Source organism: Aedes aegypti, chromosome 3 (assembly GCF_002204515.2).
Source record: "Aedes aegypti strain LVP_AGWG chromosome 3, AaegL5.0 Primary Assembly, whole genome shotgun sequence".
NCBI classification, from domain to species: domain Eukaryota; kingdom Metazoa; phylum Arthropoda; class Insecta; order Diptera; family Culicidae; genus Aedes; species Aedes aegypti.
Window position 1 is genome coordinate 398,186,821 of NC_035109.1, and position 23,777 is coordinate 398,210,597.

Here is a 23,777-nt window from a genome sequence, read left to right on the forward strand (position 1 = left end):
TGAATCATTACACAACATTTTTTCAGAAATGGTTAAATTATGGTGGATGCATTCCGATATAATTTATGATACCCTCAAGTGGTCTTCTACAAAATTGCAAAACCTATTGTTCGTAACTCGTTGCAAAACTCATGCTAAGATCATCATTCTGCAACTTATTCCGTAACCAAGCTGAGGGCATGGCAAACTTGAAGCTGATTATTGTATCACACAGTATCAATGTAATTCTAATTCCCCAGACACATGGGCAAACACTATGACCGATTGAATGAATTGCTTGCTATTCCCATAAACTTTAAAGGGCAGTCTCAGTTTTCATCCAAATGAGCTCAAATTTTGGGAGGACACCCAGAATTTGATCTAGAATCGAATTAGCGGTGTGGAGCAAAAACGATTTTTTAAACCACTTTAATATTCAGTCTACTGTGGGCCAGTTTTAAATGCAACATCAATTCTTACCCTTTCCTCTCATTGGACTGCATTCAGACATGACAGCCGCAATGGTTGCATAAATATATAAGGTCACGAGCACGAGGGTGTCTATTAATTCCAAGCATTCGTCTGGTTAATTCCTTGTGTAAGTGCAGCTGATCTTACGATACTGAAGTAGCAACCACGGGCGGCAAATCAAGCTCAAGCTATACCAAAAACTTTTTCAAACTTTTTCGAAATTTAATAACTAAAACACATTTTATTAGTTTTTCGTTAGTAGTTTATTTCTCAAATTCAACAATTATGTTCGTTTTTTTTTGTGAAATATAATCGAGAACATAAACATTACTAGGGACAACTGACCAAGCTCTGCCAGTTGCAAACACTGTATCGCACGTCAAAGTAAGTGTCTGCTGGACACATTGCACGCCAGCTAGGGTTGGGCATCCTGAAATAATATCAAAAAAGTAGTTGCAGTCAAACCAATCTCACCCTATTGCTACTTACCCATCGGCAGAACATTGGTAATAAACTCGACAATCAGTGGGATCCCTAGCAAAGCCGTTTATGCAAGTGGATGTTCCACCTGGACGGGTCGTAGTTTTGGTCGTTGTTGTTACTACAACTGATTTCGTTGTTGTCACTATCGGTTTTGTAGTGCTGACCGTTTGCGTTACCGTTGCTGCTTTTGTCGTCGACACTGTTGTTGAAATCACCGTTGTTCCCGAGGAACCACCCATCACTGCCTTGCTGATGGTTCCAACAATTGGATAAGCTCCACCACCACACACATCCTGATCGTCATCACTTTCGATCGACCACATCATCACACCCCCGAGACCCTTACTTTTGGCGTAGGCCACCTTCAACCCAATTGACGTAACGTCATCGTACGAGATCCACTGATTTCCCGAAAATGCATACGGAACTTTCTGAACATCATCCCACACTTTGGTGAAACCAGTCTTCAAACGTTCGCAAACCTCCAAATAGGTTAGCATTCCTGCCTGTTGGCTGTATGGTCCAGCTGTTCCTCCGCCAATCGTTGATGCTCCGACGCCATTGCTTCCACTAGATGCCAAAGTGAATGTTTGTGCGTACACTGGAATGCCCATGATCAACTTACTGGCAGCCAAACCGTCACCTAGCCATCCTCGGATAGCGGCATCTACATTAAGAGTGCTGGTCGATCCCTCCCAACTAGCGGCGTACAGTGGCGAATTGTGCCCCGTCCTTCCATCCCACAAAGTGTGGAAATCGTAGGTCATCAAGTTTACAAAATCGACGTACTTGTTGATTTCCGGCACGTTGTACGCAGTGGGGCGCAGAGCCGTGGAAGCTCCAACCGCGATCGACAAAATGTAGCCGAGAGAGCTGAAACGCAACTGTAGCTCTTTGAGAAGCGTTACGAAATTAGCACGATCAGCGGTCACGCTTCCCCCGTTTTGCGTCGGATATTCCCAGTCGACATCGAAACCATCAAATTTGTACGTTTGCAGAAAACTCACAACGGAATCGATGAACTTCTTGCGGTAGGTGGCAGACGCTGCCATGTTTGAGTAGTTGATTGAACCTTCGTTCCAACCGCCGATTGCGACCATCAGCTTGACGTTGGGATTTCGAGACTTGAGGCCAATGAACCGTTGGAATGCCTCTAAAATGCGTTGAAACGGTATTAGTGTTGAAAAGATTAAAGTTTTCCTGAAACTCACGTAAGTCAATATCATTGTAGGTGTCCAAATGCTTCACCGTATAAGTGGTAGAATCCAATCCCACAAAAGAATAAATGATATGGGTGCACAGCTTTGGATTGATATCCTCCACCACGAATTTACCGTTCCCCGCTCGATAAGAAGCCCAACTTCCTAAATAGCAAACCACTTTATCTGAAATCGAAGGGAGAGTGCGTGATTAGTTCTGTTACAATAACCAGGCAAGATAATTACCAGTGGCAGCGTAAAGGGTTGTGAGCCCACAAAACGCCACCAGCGCTTTCAGTATCCAAAACATTATTCTGATTCGTCACAGTCAATTCACAACTTCAATTTAATTCGAACTCGATCCACAGTTGTGCCATTTATACTGATGCTTGCATGAAGAGTATCAATGTTTGAACAGCTTGTGAGGTATTTCGGCACCATGCGTTCAGAATAGAATTCAAAAAATTCTCTTTCATTTTGCATCATTATTGTATTTTTGTCATGGCAGCGTCACCTTTAATTATTGCTAATTTTCCTCTTCTTGTTATTTCCAAAATTGTTGTTGAACTACTTCACTGTCTACAGTTGTATAAATTTGCAAAAAAGTTACACCTCTTCTCGGTGAGAATCGAACTCAGAGAGTCTTGAGTTCGATTCTCACCGAGAAGCCGTGAATTTTTTTCGCAAATTTCACATCAACTTGTCCATTTAATCCAATTGCAAAGTATATGAAATGTTATTTATTCAATGTTCAAAATATCGACAAGTGGAAGAATTGCGCGGTTTTCTATCGCAGCATGAGGAACAATGATGTGAATTGTTTCAGAAGATTGTCATTAAAATATTGCGGTGGGTGTGACGAACCTTTTGCAATTTGAATGGGATTGCAGAGCGCGAAGGAAAAGAAAAAAAACAAGTACCGTAAAACGGGGTAACTTTGATAATGCGGGTAACTTTGATAGTGCGTGACCCACCACATACTAAACGAAATATCATAATTTCTGTTAATCAGTTAAGCAAAACGAATGCAAAACTAAAGAATATTAGTATGACACTTCATGTAAGAGTGGTTTTCATTTGAATCAAGAACATATTAGGCATTTTATACGAATTTAAAAAATTACCCAATTTTAGCATTTTTGAAACGCTTACAAACAATCTGTTCTACGATCACTATTTGATGTAGTTTTGAATAGTTGGCCACTTATCTTTGACAGCCTAGTTATCATAGAACTTGAAATCGGTCTCAAATCTCTTAGCGAAAAGCATTTTCACAAACTGGGACCATTTTTGTAATCTAAGTCACAAATTTCCATATAACGTTAAATGTCTAGAGGTATGCAATGCCCTACAAATGTTCGTTATTCATTCAATTTTGTTCGAATCATACTCCATTATCAAAGTTACCCCAAAACAGAAAACCAACTTTCGATTATGTAAAAAATTATATATCCATTCATAATAAATCTTTTGCCAATCTATCGACTGTAATCGATAGCTAGGATGCCAGTACTTGTTTTAAAAATATAAATTGTACATCTTTGAAACAGCATGCATAAATATTCAAGTTTTCGTCGAAAAAACTATCAAAGTTACCCCGTTTTACGGTACCGTTATCCGGGGGCAAATTGATCACTGGGGCGAATTTGATCAGGTCGGTACCATAAACATTTCCTCCCAAGGACGCTGAAGGTTTCATTGGCACCACAGACATTTCATGTTTTCTGGTTTATAGATGTCTAATGATGATTTTGAATCATTTCTAATACCCTAATAAAAATTAGGGTCAGTTATGCATAGAAATATTCTTAGTTTTTGTAGGTGTAAGCAATACAGTTGGAAATGTCGGTGCTAAACAATCCACTGGTGCTATGCCCACATGTCAACTTTGAGTTCTTAAAATGTTGTGTACGCTTAAGTATGAGCTACTCAACTCATTTTTGATATCATACAGCATAGCAAGTATAGTTTTTTGCTAATAAAACCGTTTATTCTTAAATAAATAGCTTATTTCAAAGAAAATTGCCTATCAGGCGTATTAGGCTGATTTTCAAAGTTTAAATTTGCGATAAAATCATCAAAGACTCGAGTTGTAAGAATTTTGACATCATTTTCATACTCAAGACACCCAAATTTATTAGATTGGGTTTTCTTTATTCTTTAACCTGCTCTGTTATATGAAGATCAATTTCGCCCCAGTGCACTATGGTCCAGGAATCAGTTTTACGCGGAAAGATGCATTTTGAGCTTTAGAATGAAACATTAGACAAAAACGGTCTTCTACAAAGTTGTTTGTATTAGTTGAGCCCTTTGTTTGGTTTTATTGAAAATTAGGGTGGACCACATTTTCATAGAAATTGTGTAACTAACTTTCTTATTTGTAGAAATTATATTATACATGCTTCAGCAAAGTTGTAGATCATTCAATTTCAGGCAACTTTGCCAAAAAAAGTTTTTTTGTATCTCTTAAATTGACCGATTTAGAGCTTTTTTCATACGGTGACATAGGGTGGTCCGAACAAAACTGGTTTTCTGGCACTAGAGTTTTCAAATCAAATTTCTCATCAAAGCAGTCTAAGAAACAGTTTTAGAGCTCTAAAAAATGCGTAATTTGGTGAGTGAAGAAACTCGCTATCTCTTTCCGTTTAGGAGTTATTGTTGTTTTTCTCTCAAAAACATGCCTACTTTGATTGTGAATATCTTTGATTGGGGCAAACATAAAAAATATCTTTTGACGGAATTCAAAAGACAAAATAAAATTGTATATCATATCAAAAAATTACAGATGTGTTAATTTTGTAACTCTAATAAAACGTCTTGAAAGTCAAACATTTTTTATCACAAAAACTTTAATAACTTTTGAACTAAAATAGATATCATCAATCTTTTCGCATGAAAATTTGCGTTTTATTAAGTTCTAAAAGTCGTTCATAGACGACTTTGATGAGAAAATAATATTAAAAAAACTAGAGTTGAAAAACTTATTTTTGTTGGACCACCCTGCGATGATTAGGAAAAAATGCTCTAGATTGGTCAAATTTTGAGCTACAGAAAAACTTTTTTTGGCAAAGTTAATCGAAATTTCAAGTTCTACCACTTTGCCTAAGAGCATATACCAGTATTTTTGCAAATGAAATAGTTGATTTTATGATATGTGTGATATTGTGGACCACCCTAGTTTAAATGACACAGTATGTTAGCTTACATTTTTAGAAACAATTTTGTAGAAGATCATTTTTGTCTAAAATTTCATTTTCATGCTCAAAATGCAAAATAATAAAGAAATACATACTATGAAAATCTTCAAAATAGTTTTACAGCCCTATCTTTCTTATTTCGGATTTCTCGTCAAAGTCGTCTATGAACGACTTCAAGAACTTAACAAAACGCAAATTTTCATGTAAAAATATTGATGATATCTATTTTAGTTCAAAAGTTATTAAAGTTTTTCTGCTTAAAATCCTTTGTTTTTCAAGGCATTTTATTAGAGTTACAAAAATAACACATCTGTAATTTTTTGATATAATATACAATTTTATTTTGTCTTTTGAATGCCGTCAAAAGATATTTTTTATGTTTGCTCCAATCAGAGATATTCACAATCAAAATAGGCATGTTTTTGAGAGAAAAACAACAATAACTCCTAAACGGAAAGAGATAGCGAGTTTCTTCACTCACCAAAAAACGCATTTTTCAAAGCTCTAAAAGTGTTTCTTAGACTACTTTGATGAGAAATTTGAATTGAAAACTCTAGAGCCAGAAAACCAGTTTTGTTCGGACCACCCTATGTCACTGCAGGAAAAAAGCTCTAAATCGGTCAATTTAAGAGATACAAAAAAACTTTTTTTGGCAAAGTTGCTTGAAATTGAATGGTCTACAACTTTGCTGAAGCATGTATAATATAATTTCTACAAATAAGAAAGTTAGTTACACAATTTCTATGAAAATGTGGTCCACCCTGATTTTCAATAACACCAAACAAAGGGCTTAACTAATACAAACAACTTTGTAGAAGACCGTTTTTGTCTAATGTTTCATTCTAAAGCTCAAAATGCATCTTTCCGCGTAAAACTGATTCCTGGACCACTGTGCAGTGTGTCATTATTTTTTTTTTTTGATATTAAAACTATTTCTATGATATGTTAAATAATCGACTACATAATCTGATAAATATCAATGGAGTACTGATTTTGACGAAATTTGTTTGACAATATTTGAATTCCGAAGGGTAACCCAACAAAAAGTTGTAAAATTTTGATCAATTTGCTCCCGGATTACGGTACCCAGTTCAAAAAGGTGTTTGAGTTCAATGTCTCCCTTGCTTCAGCCTTGCGACACACCAATCATGGAATGAATTCTTGGCGATTGTTTGGATATATGAACTAGAATTTTCTTATTTTCTCGAGATTTGATTTCTTGGGAAACGAGAAATAAAATTTACAGGTGAAAAATTTGAAATGTTGTTTGAATATTCTCTAAGGAATTTTCCGTTTTTAATGAGTAACATAATAGTGGGGGCAACGGGGTTTAAGTAACGAAACCAAGTTTTTAAAAAACGAAATTTTTTTATTCCATTCAAATTGAATGGCAGCCGAAAAAACAAGCCAGTTTTCTATGAACTATGTTATTTATTTTTTTTGTTGGCTGCTTGGAAGAAGAAGAATTTTTTAATATTCATAACTTTATATCGTCACTTACACCTGATTTCACTCCGTTTTTGGCATAATGATGATTTTACAATGGTCGTTTAGAATAATAAGTGATTTGAATTGAGCAGATTCAAACACAATCAATTTCGTTTAAAACTAGTGATTTATTCTGAACATTGACGCTCTGTTTTTTTCCTTGGATATCGGCGCTTTTTGGAGCATCTAACACAAAGCACAAGATAGTGTGAACAAGTGTCGAACGCAGTTAAAGTTTTGTGCGCATTAGAATGCGGCTTATTTTTCATAAGTTCTCAAAGCCAAAAACTCGTATGCTCTTATAAATTCAAACCACACTAAAAAATAATCCTCAAAGTTTGAAATAAAAACATTAAGGTTTAGAGGTCTTGAAGGTGGATTTTTAATTAATAAAAAATGGTCTTCAGTGAAGTCACCATAGCTTCGTTATTGTCTAACCAATTTTTAAGCTTTCAGCACCATTACCTTCAAAAATAGATTTATGAAAACTTTGTAGAACACCACTTTACTGCCTATAACTGCATTTTTGTAACATTCGACAAAAGTAGGCATTGAGTAAATGGGACAACAAGTTTGCATTTTACTGCAGTATGGGAGGAAACTAAAATTTCAAAATATCATTAAGAATTCAAAAGAGTTTATTTAAGGCTCAAATTTTGTAGATATCATGTCGGATATTGGGTGAATAGTCAGAAAATAATTCTGACAAAAATTTCGTTGCTACTACATTATGAGGCTCATGTATAATCTCAATGTGACTGTTATGCGGTTACAATTGCCAATGTGACAAAACAACTTATTTTTTTTTTCGAATTTTCTAGAACAATCTCACAGATTTTAGTAAGTTGATCGAAAGTATTTATCATTTGATGACTTCAATTTGTCAAAAATGTCGAATGTGACTGTTATGCAGTTATGGGCAGTTTAGTCTTAAATCAAAACTAGTTATAGTTGAATGCAGTTAAACCCATTTTTTTCTCATTTTGCCAAAATTTTTATCTTTGTTTGACAATCAATTCATGAGTACTCAACCAAATACAAATATGCTTTTATACATGCTTATAAAGCTTATTTAATTGTTTTTAAACTGTTCATACATTATACTTTACTAAAGACTGTTTTGACCAAGTTATTCACAAAAAAACTGTAAAACACATGTTTTTTTTTTAACAAAAAATGCCATTTTTTATATTTTTTGACAGTAAAAAAATATCTTTAAAGCTAAAACTGTTTTTTCTCATTTGTTAAACCTTTGAAAAGAATTTTGCAACAATTCTTAAACAATTTTGAAACACAAATATGTTTGCACATGTTAAAAAATATATGCACTATTGAATAAGATCACAGCTAAAAATATGTTGTAAAGGCTCATATTTGGAGCATCAAAATAAACCTAAATATTAACGATCAGTCCATTATTTCTGAATGGAATTTACTTTAAATTTACATAATTATGTAATATTCAAGGGTTTTTAGTAAAAAATTGAATGTATATTAACCCGTAGGCTACGGGGCTGACAACCAAAATTCAAATTGCTCGTATTTGAGCATAACTCCATATTTTTCAGTGAAATTTTGAGGATTGCTTCACTAATAGTTGTAGTTTCATGAGTGAGGGGAACGTATAGATTCAGAGTATTGTGGACAAAGTTATTCCAGAACATCTCTGGGTCAGGTAGGGTAAAAATCACATAAACTTCCTTTTAGAACTCATTTATCATTTGGAAACGAAATGTTTTCATACAAAAAGTGAATAGACCCGTTATTTGTAATAAGTTACGATGCAGCAGGATATTAAGAAAAAATAAAATTAACCTAGAACAATGCTAAGGCCTCCAAAACATTCTGAAGTTTTGACCATAATCTACACAAGTTCATACATTATTTTAAGCGAATGATGTCCTCGTTTAGTGGTTTACAGCACTCATTTAGCCTTAACATACGTGTTCACAAATTTTGACATGATATTGGATATTGGAAGTCATCCAAATCAACCTGGAGTTCAGGTCATTTTGATCTATCAAATCTACTACAGTTCATACTCACCCAATTCCCGTGAAACTTTCTCGTTCCTATCCATAAAGCTTCATATGACTCGAAAAGTGTACTGCTATGAATATTGATAATCTGAAGGTCTTCAGAACATACTGAAGTTATGGGCATAAATTGTTATATGCAGCTTGACTTATTATTCAAACAAAATGTTTTCAATATATCCATACTTGATCGCAGATCTCCGTTAGAGTTAAAAAAAAATGTTTCAGACGTGTTCACAAATTTTGACAAGATATTGGATATTGTAAATCATCCAAATCAACCTGGAGTTCAAGTCTTTTTGATCTATCAAATCTACTACAGTTTATACTTACCCAATTCCCGTGAAACTTTCTCGTTCCTATCCATAAAGCATCATATGACCCGGAAAGTGTACTGCTATGAATATTGATAATCTGAAGGTCTTCAGAACATACTGTAGTTATGAGCATCAATTTTTTATATGCAGCTTGACTTATTATTCAAACAAAATGTTTTCAATATATCCATACTTGATCGCAAATCTCCGTTAGAGTTAAAAAAATTGTTTCAGACGTGTTCACAAATTTTGACAAGATATTGGATATTGTAAGTCATCCAAATCAACCTGGAGCTCAAGTCTTTTTGATCTATCAAATCTACTACAGTTTATACTCATAGATTTCCCGTAAAACCTTCTCGTTCCTATCCATAAAGCTTTATATGACTCGGATAGTGTACTGCTATGAATATTGAACATTTTAACGTCTTCAGAACATACTGAAGTTGTGGACATTGATTTCTATATACAGCTTAACTTATTATTCGAACAAAATGTTTATAATATATCCATATTTGATCACAAATCTCCTTTAAAGTTAAAAAAAAGTTTCTGGTATTGTTTTTCACTTGTTAACAACATTTATTATAACAGTTCCTCTTCTCAACAGGGGGTCCGCGGACCGCTGACCAAGTAGAAAGCACGCTGAAACGAACCCCTCACAGCGAGCCGTTTTTTCGCCGTTAACAAGGTTGAGAAACAGTGCTCTAGAGACATCTGCAAAGCTTTTGAAATGACATATGGACATTCAAGGGTACTGAGCACCTCCACTAATTTCAACAATGTCTCTTGCAAAGTGTATTTAATTATTTGCATGAGTTTTTGGAAATCACTGAGCTGGAAGTTTTTACGAATGTTAAGATGCGTTTACAGGAATCAAATCAATTATGTAGATGATGATGGTGGCGATGATGATGATGATAATAAACTACACGCTGTGAAGTAGACCATCGAAAATCATACATTTTGCCTTACGAAAGGTGGAACGATTATTGCAATACGGACGCTTTATGTATCGTTCGTATACATCATTAACTGTAAATTATGTGGTTGAAACAAGACGACTGTGTAAATTTGTTGTAGCGTATATTCAAGAAAGAATTTTTATTTTTTCTGCCGACGTATTTTTTACGAGACGTTTCGGAAAAGATGATCGCTCAGTTACCATAAGATGTTCAATATTCATAGCAGTACACTTTCCGAGTCATATAAAGCTTTATGGATAAGAACGAGAAAGTTTCACGGGAATTCGATGAGTATAAACTGTAGTAGATTTAATAGATCAAAAAGACTTGAACTCCAGGTTGATTTGGATGACTTACAATATCCAATATCTTGTCAAAATTTGTGAACACGTCTGAAACAATTTTTTTAACTCTAACGGAGATTTGCGATCAAGTATGGATATATTGAAAACATTTTGTTTGAATAATAAGTCAAGCTGCATATAAAAAATTGATGCCCATAACTTCAGTATGTTCTGAAGACCTTCAGATTATCAATATTCATAACAGTACACTTTCCGAGTCATATGAAGCTTTATGGATAGGAACGAGAAAGTTTCACGGGAATTGGGTGAGTATAAACTGTAGTAGATTTGATAGATCAAAATGAACTGAACTCCAGGTTGATTTGGATGACTTCCAATATCCAATATCTTGCCAAAATTTGTGAACACGTCTGTTAAGGCTAAATGAGTGCTGTAAACCACTAAACGAGGACATCACTCGCTTAAAATAATGTATGAACTTGTGTAGATTATGGTCAAAACTTCAGAATGTTTTGGAGGCCTTAACATTGTTCTAGGTTAATTTTATTTTTTCTTAATATCCTGCTGCATCGTAACTTATTACAAATAACGGGTCTATTCACTTTTTGTATGAAAACATTTCGTTTCCAAATGATAAATGAGTTCTAAAAGGAAGTTTATGTGATTTTTACCCTACCTGACCCAGAGATGTTCTGGAATAACTTTGTCCACAATATTCTGAATCTATACTTTCCCCTCACTCATGAAACTACAACTATTAGTGAAGCAATCCTCAAAATTTCACTGAAAAATATGGAGTTATGCTCAAATACGAGCAATTTGAATTTTGGTTGTCAGCCCCGTAGCCTACGGGTTAATTTAAGTTTACATGATGCTGTAACATCACATGGATTTGATTTATATTCACAGTAGACTTCAATTTACACTACATAGAAATTTAAATATATTTTTTTTTTTCTGTGATGCTTTATAATTTTAAGTTTCTTAGGATAATGCAATTTACGGCGATAAAACCTCAAGAATCCAAAAAAATCTCAATAAAAAATCAATTTGTTAAGTAGTTTTTGTTGAATAACTAAGTCAAATCCATTTTTTAGAAAAATGTATAGTATAAACAGTTTGGAAACAACTAAATTTGCTATGAAAATATTTAAAATTATTTAAAATCGGTTGAGTATTTATGAAATTATGTTCAAACATATATGAACTTTTTAGTAAAATGAAGAAACAATTGGAGAAAACAGTTTTTTAACAAAGACTAGTTTCGAATTCAGACAAAGAGTTTTAAAATTGGATAGAACATAAGAAAACAAGACGCGAGCGCTACCTCTAAATCTTAATATTTTTAGCTCGAACTTTGAGCTTTTTTTCTTGTTTTAATGTGATTTAAATTTATAAGAGCACACGAATTTTTGATTTTTGATAACTTTTGAGAAATAAGCCGCACTCTACTCCTGGGTTAATATACGACGATGCACATTGGAGTGCGGCTTATTTCTCAAAAGTTCTTCTTCTTCTTGGCATTAACGTCCCCACTGGGACAGAGCCGGCTTCTCAGCTTAGTGTTCTTATGAGCACTTCCACAGTTATTAACTGAGAGCTTTCTTTGCCAGAGTTGCCATTTTCGCATTCGTATACCGTGTGGCAAGTACGATGATACTCTATGCCCAGGGAAGTCAAGGAAATTTCTATTACGAAAAGATCCTGGACCGACCGGGAATCGAACCCAGACACCTTCAGCATGGCTTTGCTTTGTAGCCGCGGACTCTAACCACTCGGCTAAGGAAGGCCCCAAAAAAAGTTATCAAAAATCAAAAATTCGTGTGCTCTTATAAATTTAAATCACATTAAAACAAGAAAAAACCTCAAAGTTCGAGCTAAAAATATTAAGATTTAGAGGTAGCGCACGCGTCTTGTTTTCTTATGTTCTATCCAATTTTAAAACTCTTTGTCTGAATTCGAAACTAGTCTTTGTTAAAAACTGTGTTTCAAACCGAAAAAAAAACAGAAACAACCAATTGGTTGAAAGAAAACCGAAGTACAATTTTAAACTATCTACAACAGGTTGTTGTTAAGAAGTGTTTTAACATCACATTTTGGTGAAAAACAATTTTATTGAAAGCAGGTTTATGCATCACTGAAAAGTTAACATACTGGTTTGTAGTGATTAATAAGTAACAAAACCTAAAATAGACGTCACCGGATGAAAGTTTATAAACTTTGTAAAATAAAGTCAAATGAATATGCAAAATACTCCAATAACTTAATAATTTTTAAACTAAAATAGATATCAGCATTTTTTTGTATGAAGATTTACGTTTTCTTATTTGCTAAAAATTCGTTCATGGACTACTTTGAGAGAAAAAAGAGATGAAAAACTTATTTTTCTTGGACTATTCTACGATGACTGGGAAAAATTGCTCAAGATAAGTCAAATTTTGAGCTACAGGAAAACTTTTTTTTTGTTAAAGTTAAAAAATTGACGTTTTACAACTTTGCTTAAGAGTATATAACATTTTTTGAAAATATGAAAATTGATTATATTATCTATGTGATATTGTGGACCACTCTAGTATGAAAGCTTACATTTTTGTAAACAATTTTGTGAAAGACCGTTTTTGTCTAAAATTTAATTTTCATGTTAAAAATGCAACATGCCCTTTGTTTCTTATTTCAAATTTCTCGTCAAAATAGCCTATGAACGACATTTAGAACTTTAGAAAACGCAAATTTCCACGCAAAAAGATTGTGGATGTTCAAAACATAATAAAGTTTTGTGTTTTTTTTTTTTGTTTTTCAAGACATTTTATTGGAGTTACAAGTATATTACACCTATAATTGTTTGATATAATATACAATTTCATTCTGTTTTTTTTTTGAATGCTGTTAAAAGATATTGATTATGCTTACCCCGATCAGATATATTCACAATCTAAGTAGGCATGTTTTTGCGAGAAAAACAACAATTAGGGGGACTGGGGGTAGTTTGCCCAAGTTAAGGAAAACAGCGATTTTATATATAAAACATTATATTATGATCTTTTTTCAATGATGGTCGGATAAACTTACATTTTTTCTATTAAATAGTAGAAACAGCTATCCATTTTAGCTTTTCTGGGTTTTATAAATCAATTTTTAAAAAATGCTCTCTTAACTGCATATGTATTCATACTTGTTTTAATTATGAATCGTGGTTTACGGCCACAACCAGCCGAGTGGAAGTTTAACAACTACCGAAAAGCTAAACATTACATATAATTTGCAATTGGATTAGATGGACAAATTGATGTGAAGATTTGCGAAAAAGTTACACGTCTTCTCAGTGAGAATCGAACTCACGACTCCCCGATCTCTAGTTGGGGCGCGTTAACCACTTCGCCATGAGAGGACTCATGAACGCAGAAGTTAACCTGAATTCGATTTCAGCTCAATAATCACGTGGTCCTCTTTCGCAAAGTGCACCTCTTTCGGAAGAATTAGATGCCCATCCAAACACAACGCTTTCTATATATATCCAATGCCTAGCCCGAGAGCGCATTATTTTTTAGATATAGGAATAGCACACTACACTAGCCAGCAACTGCGCTGGCTGCGCCGGTCGTTTGAGAACGTCGCGACCCATTGGAAGCCCACACAATAGAAACCTCAGCCAGCGTCCAATAAAGAGTTTTATTAAAAACTTACAATTTTCAGCACAAGGGATAACTTAGGTGAAATGTCATTCTCCACCAAGATTAATATTACAAAGTGTTAACAGAACTCCGTGCTGTTGATTGCGTATATTAGTAAACCGGATTACTCGGTAAATACTTACGTCAAATAAGCTCACTGTTTCACTGTTGTGGAGACGAAACCAAACTTGTGGTTGATAAAAATAAATTAATTTACTAAGAACGATCAGAATGATTGAAGCAAACTGATGATACAGAAGGACGAATCAGTCGTAAACCGTTTAAGTAACTGACAAAAGCTAACTGACTACAAATGCAATGCGAAAACCTATGCTGGCAGCTATTTCCGCTAGCAAAAAAGTGAATAATTGCGTACATCTAGGATGTTCCTCTAAACTATTCTTTGAAATTTAGCTTTGAAATAAATTACAAAATTCATGCTAATTGTAGTTCAGAATTTTTTTCAAATTCGGCCAAACGGTATTCGGCCAAATGGCATTCGGCCAAATGACCCTTTCGGCCAAATGGCGTTCGACCAAACGGCATTCGGCCAAACGGCGTTCGTCCAAATGACCCGGCCAAATGAAATAGACAAATAAGCTCTGATGGAAGCCTTAAAAGTACTCCTGATAGAATCCCTATAGGAACTCCTGGTGAAATCCCTAGAGAAATTCTTGATAAATTTCCTACAGGGACTCCTTATAGAATCCCTAGAGAAACTTCTTATGATTTTCCCGGATGAAATATTGATGGAATCCCTGGAGGAACTCCTGATAGAATCTCCAGAAGAACTCTGATGAAAATACAAAATTTTGTTTTATCCTTCCCATTGGGCCATTTGGAATCCGTGAAAAGGCTTAAATTTGGGGAATGTTTTCATTGTGTTACCTTGCAAATATTGTTTAGTTACCGGTAGCAATTTGGTCTTCAAAAAATGATCTTATTACGAGAAAACAAAACACATTCTGAAAGTGGCATTTCAAACGTCTTGACCCCAATCCAACCAACAATTTGTTACTTTGTAACTGCATTGTTCACGAGAGTTAACCCCATTTTCCACACATCATCCTCGTCGCCATACATGGCCTTATAGTGAAAACCGCTACAAGACGACAATTGTACTGTTGCTCCATCAAACGATCAGACGGTGTTCCTGCAGCTGCATTCGACAGGTTCGACTTGAACCGAGACCCACCGGCGAAGATGACGAGGACAAGGACGATTCTAACGAACATGCACACAAGAGTGAGTGGAAGAAATTTCTGGCCAAAGTCAATTTTTTTTTTGTAGGTATGCTTACATGCCTTTCATTTTTTATCTGAAAGTGTGGTACATTCGTTGATTCAAATTAGCTTGCGATATTAGCTCGTTGCCTTTGCTCGTAGCAATTGAGGTCGAAAATAAAATTAAATGGTATAGTACTTGTAACCTTCTAAGTTATTGGGACACCAAGTGGCTCGGTAGCTTAGTTGAAGAAGCACTCGTTCAGCATTTCAATGTCGTGGGTTCAAATTCCATCTGAGCACGTGTTTTTTATAATTTCACACATAATTTATCCATCTCTACCACGTGTAGCGCATTTAGAAAACTTTTAACATTTTGGCCATTTCATTCATACTGCTACTCCTCTGTGAAACGTCTGGAAATTGGTTCCCCTATTTACGGGTGGAAAATGTGCTGTGCTGGGAAAAATTCCTTTGACTGGTAATTTCCTGCGTTGTCATAAAAACTGATGCCAACTGAAATGCGTCGGCGGAACGGGACGAGACGCATCGTTGACTTCTCTCCTTGACTTGATCTTTGAAGCCAAAACCAAACGGTGGCTATGGCAATGGGGATGCATGTTGGCAAAAGTTAAATGAAGCTGTAGAGGAAAAAAAAATGTTTCCATTCAATGTATTTCCGAGTTTTTATGTTTATTGAAAGCAAGTAAACGCATTGCGATTTCGCAAACATAATTAGACGCATATTTGCGCGTAAACAGCCCAAGGCATTTTCTTGGTCGCAAAGTATCGTTCTTATTTTATTTCTGAAGGTTCGATTACATCTCACCGAAATGCGAGACCAATGTTTCGACCCAACATCTGGCAGCTCCATCAAACTTTTGCATTCACTATATCGGAGAACAGCACATTCAGGAAATAAAAACTTCCCGAAATTGACACAGAAGAACGAACAGAAAAAAAAAATGAGAAAGAATCCAGGTATGGTTCGGCGTCTTCCACTACCTAATGAAGTCCTATAAAAATAGGATAAGTTAATATAAATTTATTGTTATCAGGAAAGTTTTTTGATTAAACGCAAACACAGCAAAGTGCACATGACGACCGGCGGCCTTGGCTTCAGCTGCACAGAGATGATGTTGAGAAAAAGTAGCGGAAATCGAGCTAGGTTAGGTACTGTCTGCTGGCAAAAGAGTAAAAGTTCAGATTGAGAAATTGCAAAAGTTTGATTCCTTGAGCGAAGATTTACGCACAATGTTTTTGTTGAATTGTTCCTTTTTTTTCTTTCAAAGTGCTGGATCTATTAAGGTGCGTTGTATGCGTCATGCTTTATTCATTACACTATGGACGTTGGCTTCTGACAGCACTGCAATTGGATTTTGCTTCTACTGGCCACGCTGAAGGTGTCTGAGTTCGATTCCCGGTCGGTCGGTAATGGAAATTTCCTTGACTTCTCTGGGCATAGAGTATCATCGTACCTGCCACGCGATATACGAATGCGAAAATGGCAACTTTGGCAAAGAAAGCTCCCAGTTAATAACTGTGGAAGTGCTCATAAGAACACTACGCTGAGTAGCCGGCTCTGTCGCAGTGGGGACGTTAATGCCAAGAAAAAGAAGAAGAAGAAGAAGACAGGCTCATAAAGTTGGGTCCGACCAAATTTTTCTTGGATAACCTCAGAAAGACGTTGATTGTTGCTCTGAAGACCTAGGCTCAACAGAGTTCAGGGATAGCCGTAGAAAGCCGTTGGATTCCAAACTTAATTGAGTAGGGTCGATGTACCAATAGCCGCATAGCTAAGAACAAATATTTATATAAAATCGAAAAATAACGCTAGCGTCATTATTTTTACATCATCTGAAAGCTTTTTATCTTGGTTTTGTGGGAAAAATATGAAAACTGCGAAAATTCATATATTTGCATTTATTATCGCTTGTGCCACTATAGGAATACATGTGCCTATAGTAGCACTATTTCTAATTTCTGTTCCTATAGTAGCACTAGCATCACGGCGTTGGCAAAATACTAATCAAAACCGTATTTTTACAAAGCTTTTATATTTTTCCTTCAAAGTGTGGATCGAAAGCTTTCGTTTGATGTAAAAAAAGTACTTAATTCATTAATTATTTCGTATAAAAAAAATAGTTTCTCTCAGTAGTGCTACTATAGGAACAATAGGTTAACTATAGGCGCAAGGGAGCTCAAATTTTAAGCAAAACTAATTATTTCGATCATTTTTTGAACAGAATCAAACTGTGTATCAATGGTACTTAGATAAATAGCTCCTGACCTTCATGTCAACAAATATTTTGAAAAGATTCATAGCAAAACGGCCGTAAAAAGCCACTTGTGCGACTATAGGGGACTGTCCACTAAGGGAACACTGACCCTATGTTTGTTTGGGTCTGCTTGGATCCTCATTCATAAACCTTAGGAAGATCAGCAAGTGGGCAATGTGCAGCACGCAAGCCTTCATTCAAGAACATTTTTTGATCAATGCTTTGATCGTTAATTTTGAATTTATCTAGAACATATTTGATTGAGCTTGCTTGGGTAGCCTTATTCATGGGACATGCGGGGTGTGCGTGTAGATTCGAAGTCCTTGATTCAAATGAGTACTTGGATAATTTTAGATTGACATTGAACTGAAAACATGATTGATCAGTGGGCCTCAGCCTAACTGTCTATGCGGGCCATTTCGGTGCTATCAGAACATGGAGCGGGCCGCAAGACATGCAGGACTCTGTTTTGGCGGATTTTAAATATAATCTAAAACAGACCCTTCATTAATAACTCCAACTTTCTTTAGATATTTGTGGTTTTCGATCAGCATTTTTTTTTCTTGCTTGCATTTAAGAGATGAAGTACTTATATACTAAATATTAAAATATCCCTGACATCTGTCTTCTAAGCCGGCTCTAAAAAGTATTTGTGCCGATCATTTCAGCGTAGAAAAAGGAAGTAAGTTTATTCAGCTTCTGGAGGAAGTTTTTCCAGCTTCAGGAGGAAGCTTTTCCAGCTTCGGGCAGAAGCTTCTCCAGCTTCTGGCAGGAAGCTTTTCCAGATTCTGGAGGAAGCTTTTCCCTGTTTCAGGATAAAGCTTTTCCAGCATCTTTGAAAGTTTGGAGGAAGCTATTCCCAGCTTCTGGCAGGAAGCTTTTCCAGTTTCTGGAAGAAGTTTTTCCAGCTTCTGGAGGAAGCTTTTCCAGCTTCTGGCAGAACGCTTTTCCAGTTTCTGGTGGAAGCTTTTCCCAGCTTCTGGAAGAAGTTTTTCCAGCTTCTGGAGGAAGCTTTTCCCAGCTTCTGGGGGAAGTTTTCCAGCTTCTGGGGGAAGTTTTTCCAGCTTCTGGGGGAAGTTTTCCAGTTTCTGGCCGAAAGCTTTTCCAGCTTCTGGAAAGAAGCTTTTCCAGCTTCTGGATGAAGTTTTTCCAGCCTCAGGAGGAAGTTTTTTCAGCTTCAGGTAGGAAGCTTTTTCAGTTTCTGGTGGAAGCTTTACCAGCTTCTGGAAGAAGCTTTTACCAGTTTCTGGAGAAAGCTTTTCCAAGCACCTGGAGAAAGCTTTTCAGGCATCTGGAGAAAGTTTTTCCATCTTCTGGAGGAAGATTTTCCTGCTTCTGGAGGAAGATTTTCCTGCTTCTGGAGGAAGCTTTTCCCAGCTTCTGGAGGAAGCTTTTCCAGCTTAAGGAGGAAGTTTTTACAGCTTCTGGCAGGAAGCTTTTCCAGTTTCTGGAGGAAGCTTTTCCAGTTTCTGGAGGAAGCTTTTCCGGCTTCTGGAGGAAACTTTTCCCAGTTTCTGGAGAAAGATTTCCCAAGCTTCTGGATAAAGCTTTTCCAGCATCTGGAGAAAGTTTTTCAAACTTCTGGAGGAAGCTATTCCCAGCTTCTGGCAGGAAGCTTTTCCAGTTTCTGGAAGAAGTTTTTCCAGCTTCTGGAGGAAGCTTTTCCAGCTTCTGGCAGAACGCTTTTCCAGTTTCTGAAGGAAGCTTTTCCCAGCTTCTGGAAGAAGTTTTTCAAGCTTCTGGAGGAAGCTTTTCCCAGCTTCTGGGGGAAGTTTTTCTGCTTCTAGGGGAAGTTTTTCCAGCTTCTGGGGGAAGCTTTCCAGTTTCTGGCAAAAAGCTTTTCCAGCTTCTGGAGGAAGTTTTTCCGCTTCAGGTAGGAAGATTTTTCAGTTTCTGGAGGAAGCTTTACCAGCTTCTGGAAGAAGCTTTTACCAGTTTCTGGAGAAAGCTTTTCCAAGCATCTGGAGAAAGCTTTCAGGCATCTGGAGAAAGTTTTTCCATCTTCTGGAGGAAGATTTTCCTGCTTCTGGAGGAAGATTTTCCTGCTTCTGGAGGAAGCTTTTCCCAGTTTCAGGAGAAAGATTTCCCAAGCTTCTGGATAAAGCTTTTCCAGCATCTGGAGAAAGTTTTTCAAACTTCTGGAGGAAGCTATTCCCAGCTTCTGGCAGGAAGCTTTTCCAGTTTCTGGAAGAAGTTTTTCCAGCTTCTGGAGGAAGCTTTTCCAGCTTCTGGCAGAACGCTTTTCCAGTTTCTGGAGGAAGCTTTTCCCAGGTTCTGGAAGAAGTTTTTCAAGCTTCTGGAGGAAGCTTTTCCCAGCTTCTGGGGGAAGTTTTTCAGCTTCTAGGGGAAGTTTTTCCAGCTTCTGGGGGAAGCTTTCCAGTTTCTGGCAAAAAGCTTTTCCAGCTTCTGGAGGAAGTTTTTCCAGCCTCAGGAGGAAGTTTTTTCCGCTTCAGGCAGGAAGATTTTTCAGTTTCTGGAGGAAGCTTTACCAGCTTCTGGAAGAAGCTTTTACCAGTTTCTGGAGAAAGCTTTTCCAAGCATCTGGAGAAAGCTTTTCAGGCATCTGGAGAAAGTTTTTCCATCTTCTGGAGGAAGATTTTCCTGCTTCTAGAGGAAGATTTTCCTGCTTCTGGAGGAAGCTTTTCCCAGCTTCTGGAGGAAGCTTTTCCAGCTTAAGGAGGAAGTTTTTACAGCTTCTGGCAGGAAGCTTTTCCAGTTTCTGGAGGAAGCTTTTCCAGCTTCTGGAGGAAGCTTTTCCAGCTTCTGGAGGAAACTTTTCCAGTTTCTGGAGGAAGCTTTTCCGGCTTCTGGAGGAAGCTTTTCCCAGTTTCAGGAGAAAGATTTCCCAAGCTTCTGGATAAAGCTTTTCCAGCATCTGGAGAAAGTTTTTCAAACTTCTGGAGGAAGCTATTCCCAGCTTCTGGCAGGAAGCTTTTCCAGTTTCTGGAAGAAGTTTTTCCAGCTTCTGGAGGAAGCTTTTCCAGCTTCTGGCAGAACGCTTTTCCAGTTTCTGGAGGAAGCTTTTCCCAGCTTCTGGGGGAAGTTTTTCAGCTTCTAGGGGAAGTTTTTCCAACTTCTGGGGGAAGCTTTCCAGTTTCTGGCAAAAAGCTTTTCCAGCTTCTGGAGGAAGATTTTCCAGCCTCAGGAGGAAGTTTTTTCCGCTTCAGGCAGGAAGATTTTTCAGTTTCTGGAGGAAGCTTTACCAGCTTCTAGAAGAAGCTTTTACCAGTTTCTGGAGAAATCTTTTCCAAGCATCTGGAGAAAGCTTTTCAGGCATCTGGAGAAAGTTTTCCCAGCATCTGGAGGAAGCTTTTCCTGCTTCTGGAGGAAGCTTTTCCCAGCTTCTGGAGGAAGCTTTTCCAGCTTCTGGAGGAAGTTTTTCCAAATTCTGGAGAAAGCTTTTCCTGCTTCTGGAGGAAGCTTTTCCCAGCTTCAAGAGGAAGCTTTTCCAGATTATGGAGGAAGTTTTTCCAGCTTCTGGCAGTAAGCTTATTCTGCTTCTGACAGGAGGCTTTTCCAGCATCTGGAGGAAGCTTTTCCTGCTTCTGGAGGAAGCTTTTCCAGCTTCTAGCAGGAGGCTTTTCGAGTTTCTGGAGGAAGTTTTTCCAGCTTCTGGAGGAAGCTTTTCCCAGCTTCATGAGGAAGCTATTCCAGTTTCTGGCAGGAAGCTCTTCCTGCTTCTGGAGGAAGCTTTTTCAGCTTCTGGCAAGAGGCTTTTCCAGTTTGGAGGAAGTTTTTTCAGCTTCGGGTTGAAACTTTTCTAGCTTCAGGAGAAAGTTTTCCAACTTCTGGAGAAAGTTTTTCCAGCTTCAGGAAGAGGCTCTTCAGCTTTAGGCAGGAAGCTTTTCCAGTTTCTGAAGGAGGTTTTTCCAGCTTTTAGAGGAAGTTTTTCCAGCTTTAGGAGGAAACTTTTCCAGCTTCTGGCTGGAAGCTTTTTCAGATTCTGGCAGGAAGCTTTTCCAGTTTCTGAAGGAAGTTTTTCCAGCTTCTGAAAGAAGCTTTTCCAGCTCCTGAAGGAAGCTTTTCCAGCTCCTGAAGGAAGCTTTTCCCAGCTTCTGGAGAAAGCTTTGTTTCAGTTTCTGGAGGAAGTTTTTCCTGTTTCTGGGGGAAGCTTTGCCCAGTTATTTATCGAGATGAACCAGCCTCGGGCTGCAAATCTCGTTAATGAAGATAATGAAAATTGCCCAGTTTCTGGGCTTTTACAGCGTCTGGCAGAAAGTATTTCCAGTTTGGAGGAAGTTTTGCCAGCTTCTGAAGGTAGCTTTCCAGTTTCTAGAGAAAGCTTTTTCTGCTTCTGGAGGGCCGAAATAGTACAAGATATTCAACGAGTTGCATCAGAATTGTCTCCATGATAGAAGAGTTCACAGAAACTATCTTTGAGGTTCTTAATAAAGTCTTCAGATTTTTCCAAAAAGTATTTCAGAAAATCTAACAGAATTTCGTTAAAAAATGCTTAAAAGTTTTCAACAAAAATAATCCCGGATTTACTTCTACTCTACAGAGATTCTGTTCAGAGAATTCGAATACAATAAAACATGAAAACATCGTTAAAATATTTTCCCCAGTAGGAATCGACAGACACCTTATATTTCTCGAGATTTATTATTAACGATTACAATTGATGATTCAATTTTGACAATGTTCGAAGCGATTTCCCCGCAAAACAATTTTCAGTTTTTTTCACAAAGAATTCTTCAAGTGTTTAGATTCCTCAAAAAATCGTTATGATGTTGCTCTCTCTCATCACTCCGAAGCTTTTTCGAAAAAAAAAATCCATCGAAAATATTCTATAAAATTTCAAGTATAATACGTTTAACTATTCTTTCAAACACTTTTACGAAAATACTTAAAATCATTCCTAGATTTTTTTTTTCAAAACGTTATATTATTGTTTCCCCTGAGATTTATTCCTAGTATTTTCCAGTAAAATCCACCGGAGTTTCATTCGAGTATTTCCAAGCTTTGTTTTAAGTACTAGCGATCCTTTTATTTTTTTTCAATGCAATTGTTCAACAGTTTTTCTACAGTTTTTATAATTAATTTTCAAACTAATCCAAAACCTTCTCCAGTAATCCGACATTTTGCAGGATCTAGTTATTACTCCATAAATTTTCCAGATTGGTAATCCCGTGATTTTTCCATGAATAACTTCTGATGAAACCACCAAGTTTACATGTGTTCCAAAAAGTTCTCCAGCAATAACTCAAAAGATTCTTCAAGGATTTTTTTTTTTCAGAATATTCTACTAATCACTGCCTATATTTATCCAAGCCTTTTTCTTCTTGACATTACGTTCTTATTTTCATAATGGATAATGATTTGAACGGTGGCGTTCATACGGACGAAATACTGATGGAATTAATATCAAACATCAAAAATTTTCTGCAGAAACTCAGAAGTTTCATGCTACTTGAGCGCAACGTTGCCAACCTTCCAGATTTGTCTGGAATATTTCAGATTATTGAGGCCCCATTTTACAAAAATCTAGAAGATCCAGATTAAATTTGAAATAAATTTGTAAAGTTTTGGAAATAATTTGTAAGATACTCCATATACAACATAACCAATCACGACTTTTCCAGACAAATGTGGTTGAAGCATTCAGGATTTTTAGAAGTTTTCATGTTGAAGTAAGGAGCACCAGTAGAAGTTTAAGGCGAATACATGTTGACGTTGGGAACATTACCAAAGATGTCTTCCATCAGAATCTTTTATAGAAATTCTCCTAGAAATCTAGCAGAATTTCTTATTCGACATCTGGAGTCTCCCAAATTCTGCTAAAAAGCCTCTAGGAATTGCGCCCTAGAATTACAGTAGAACTATCAAAAATTTGCTAAATATCCCTCCACAGATTTGACCGATATGCTAGTATCAAGCATTAGGAGGGAAATATTCAGGAGGAGAGTCAAAGCACTTTTTTTTAGAAAGTTTTTGTGCAATTCTGGATTTAAAGAAGAATTTCCAGATAAAAGAATGGACAAGGCATTTCTAAGGTAATTTGTGATATATTCTGGAAGTATTTCTGGAAGACTTTTGATGATCATCGCAAAAGGTTTTCTAGTTCATTTTTTTGGGAACATTAGTCTGCAAAATTTCTGAAGTAGCTTAAAAACAAATGACAAAATTATTTGAATAAATTCCATCAGCTTTATAGCCAATATCCG

General features: G+C 36.5%; 1 protein-coding gene across 1 annotated transcript; it reads right to left on the bottom strand.

Annotated features, from left to right (window-relative positions):
* Window positions 1–698: 698 nt before the first annotated feature.
* LOC110679657 (chitotriosidase-1-like) lies at window positions 699–2,465 on the bottom strand. Its single transcript, XM_021855066.1, has 4 exons — window positions 2,379–2,465; window positions 2,145–2,318; window positions 940–2,086; window positions 699–880 (listed from the first exon to the last, which is right to left on the bottom strand). The coding sequence occupies exons 1-4, from the start codon at window positions 2,440–2,442 to the stop codon at window positions 781–783; spliced, it is 1,485 nt and encodes a 494-aa protein (XP_021710758.1). The 5' UTR covers window positions 2,443–2,465; the 3' UTR covers window positions 699–780.
* Window positions 2,466–23,777: the final 21,312 nt, after the last annotated feature.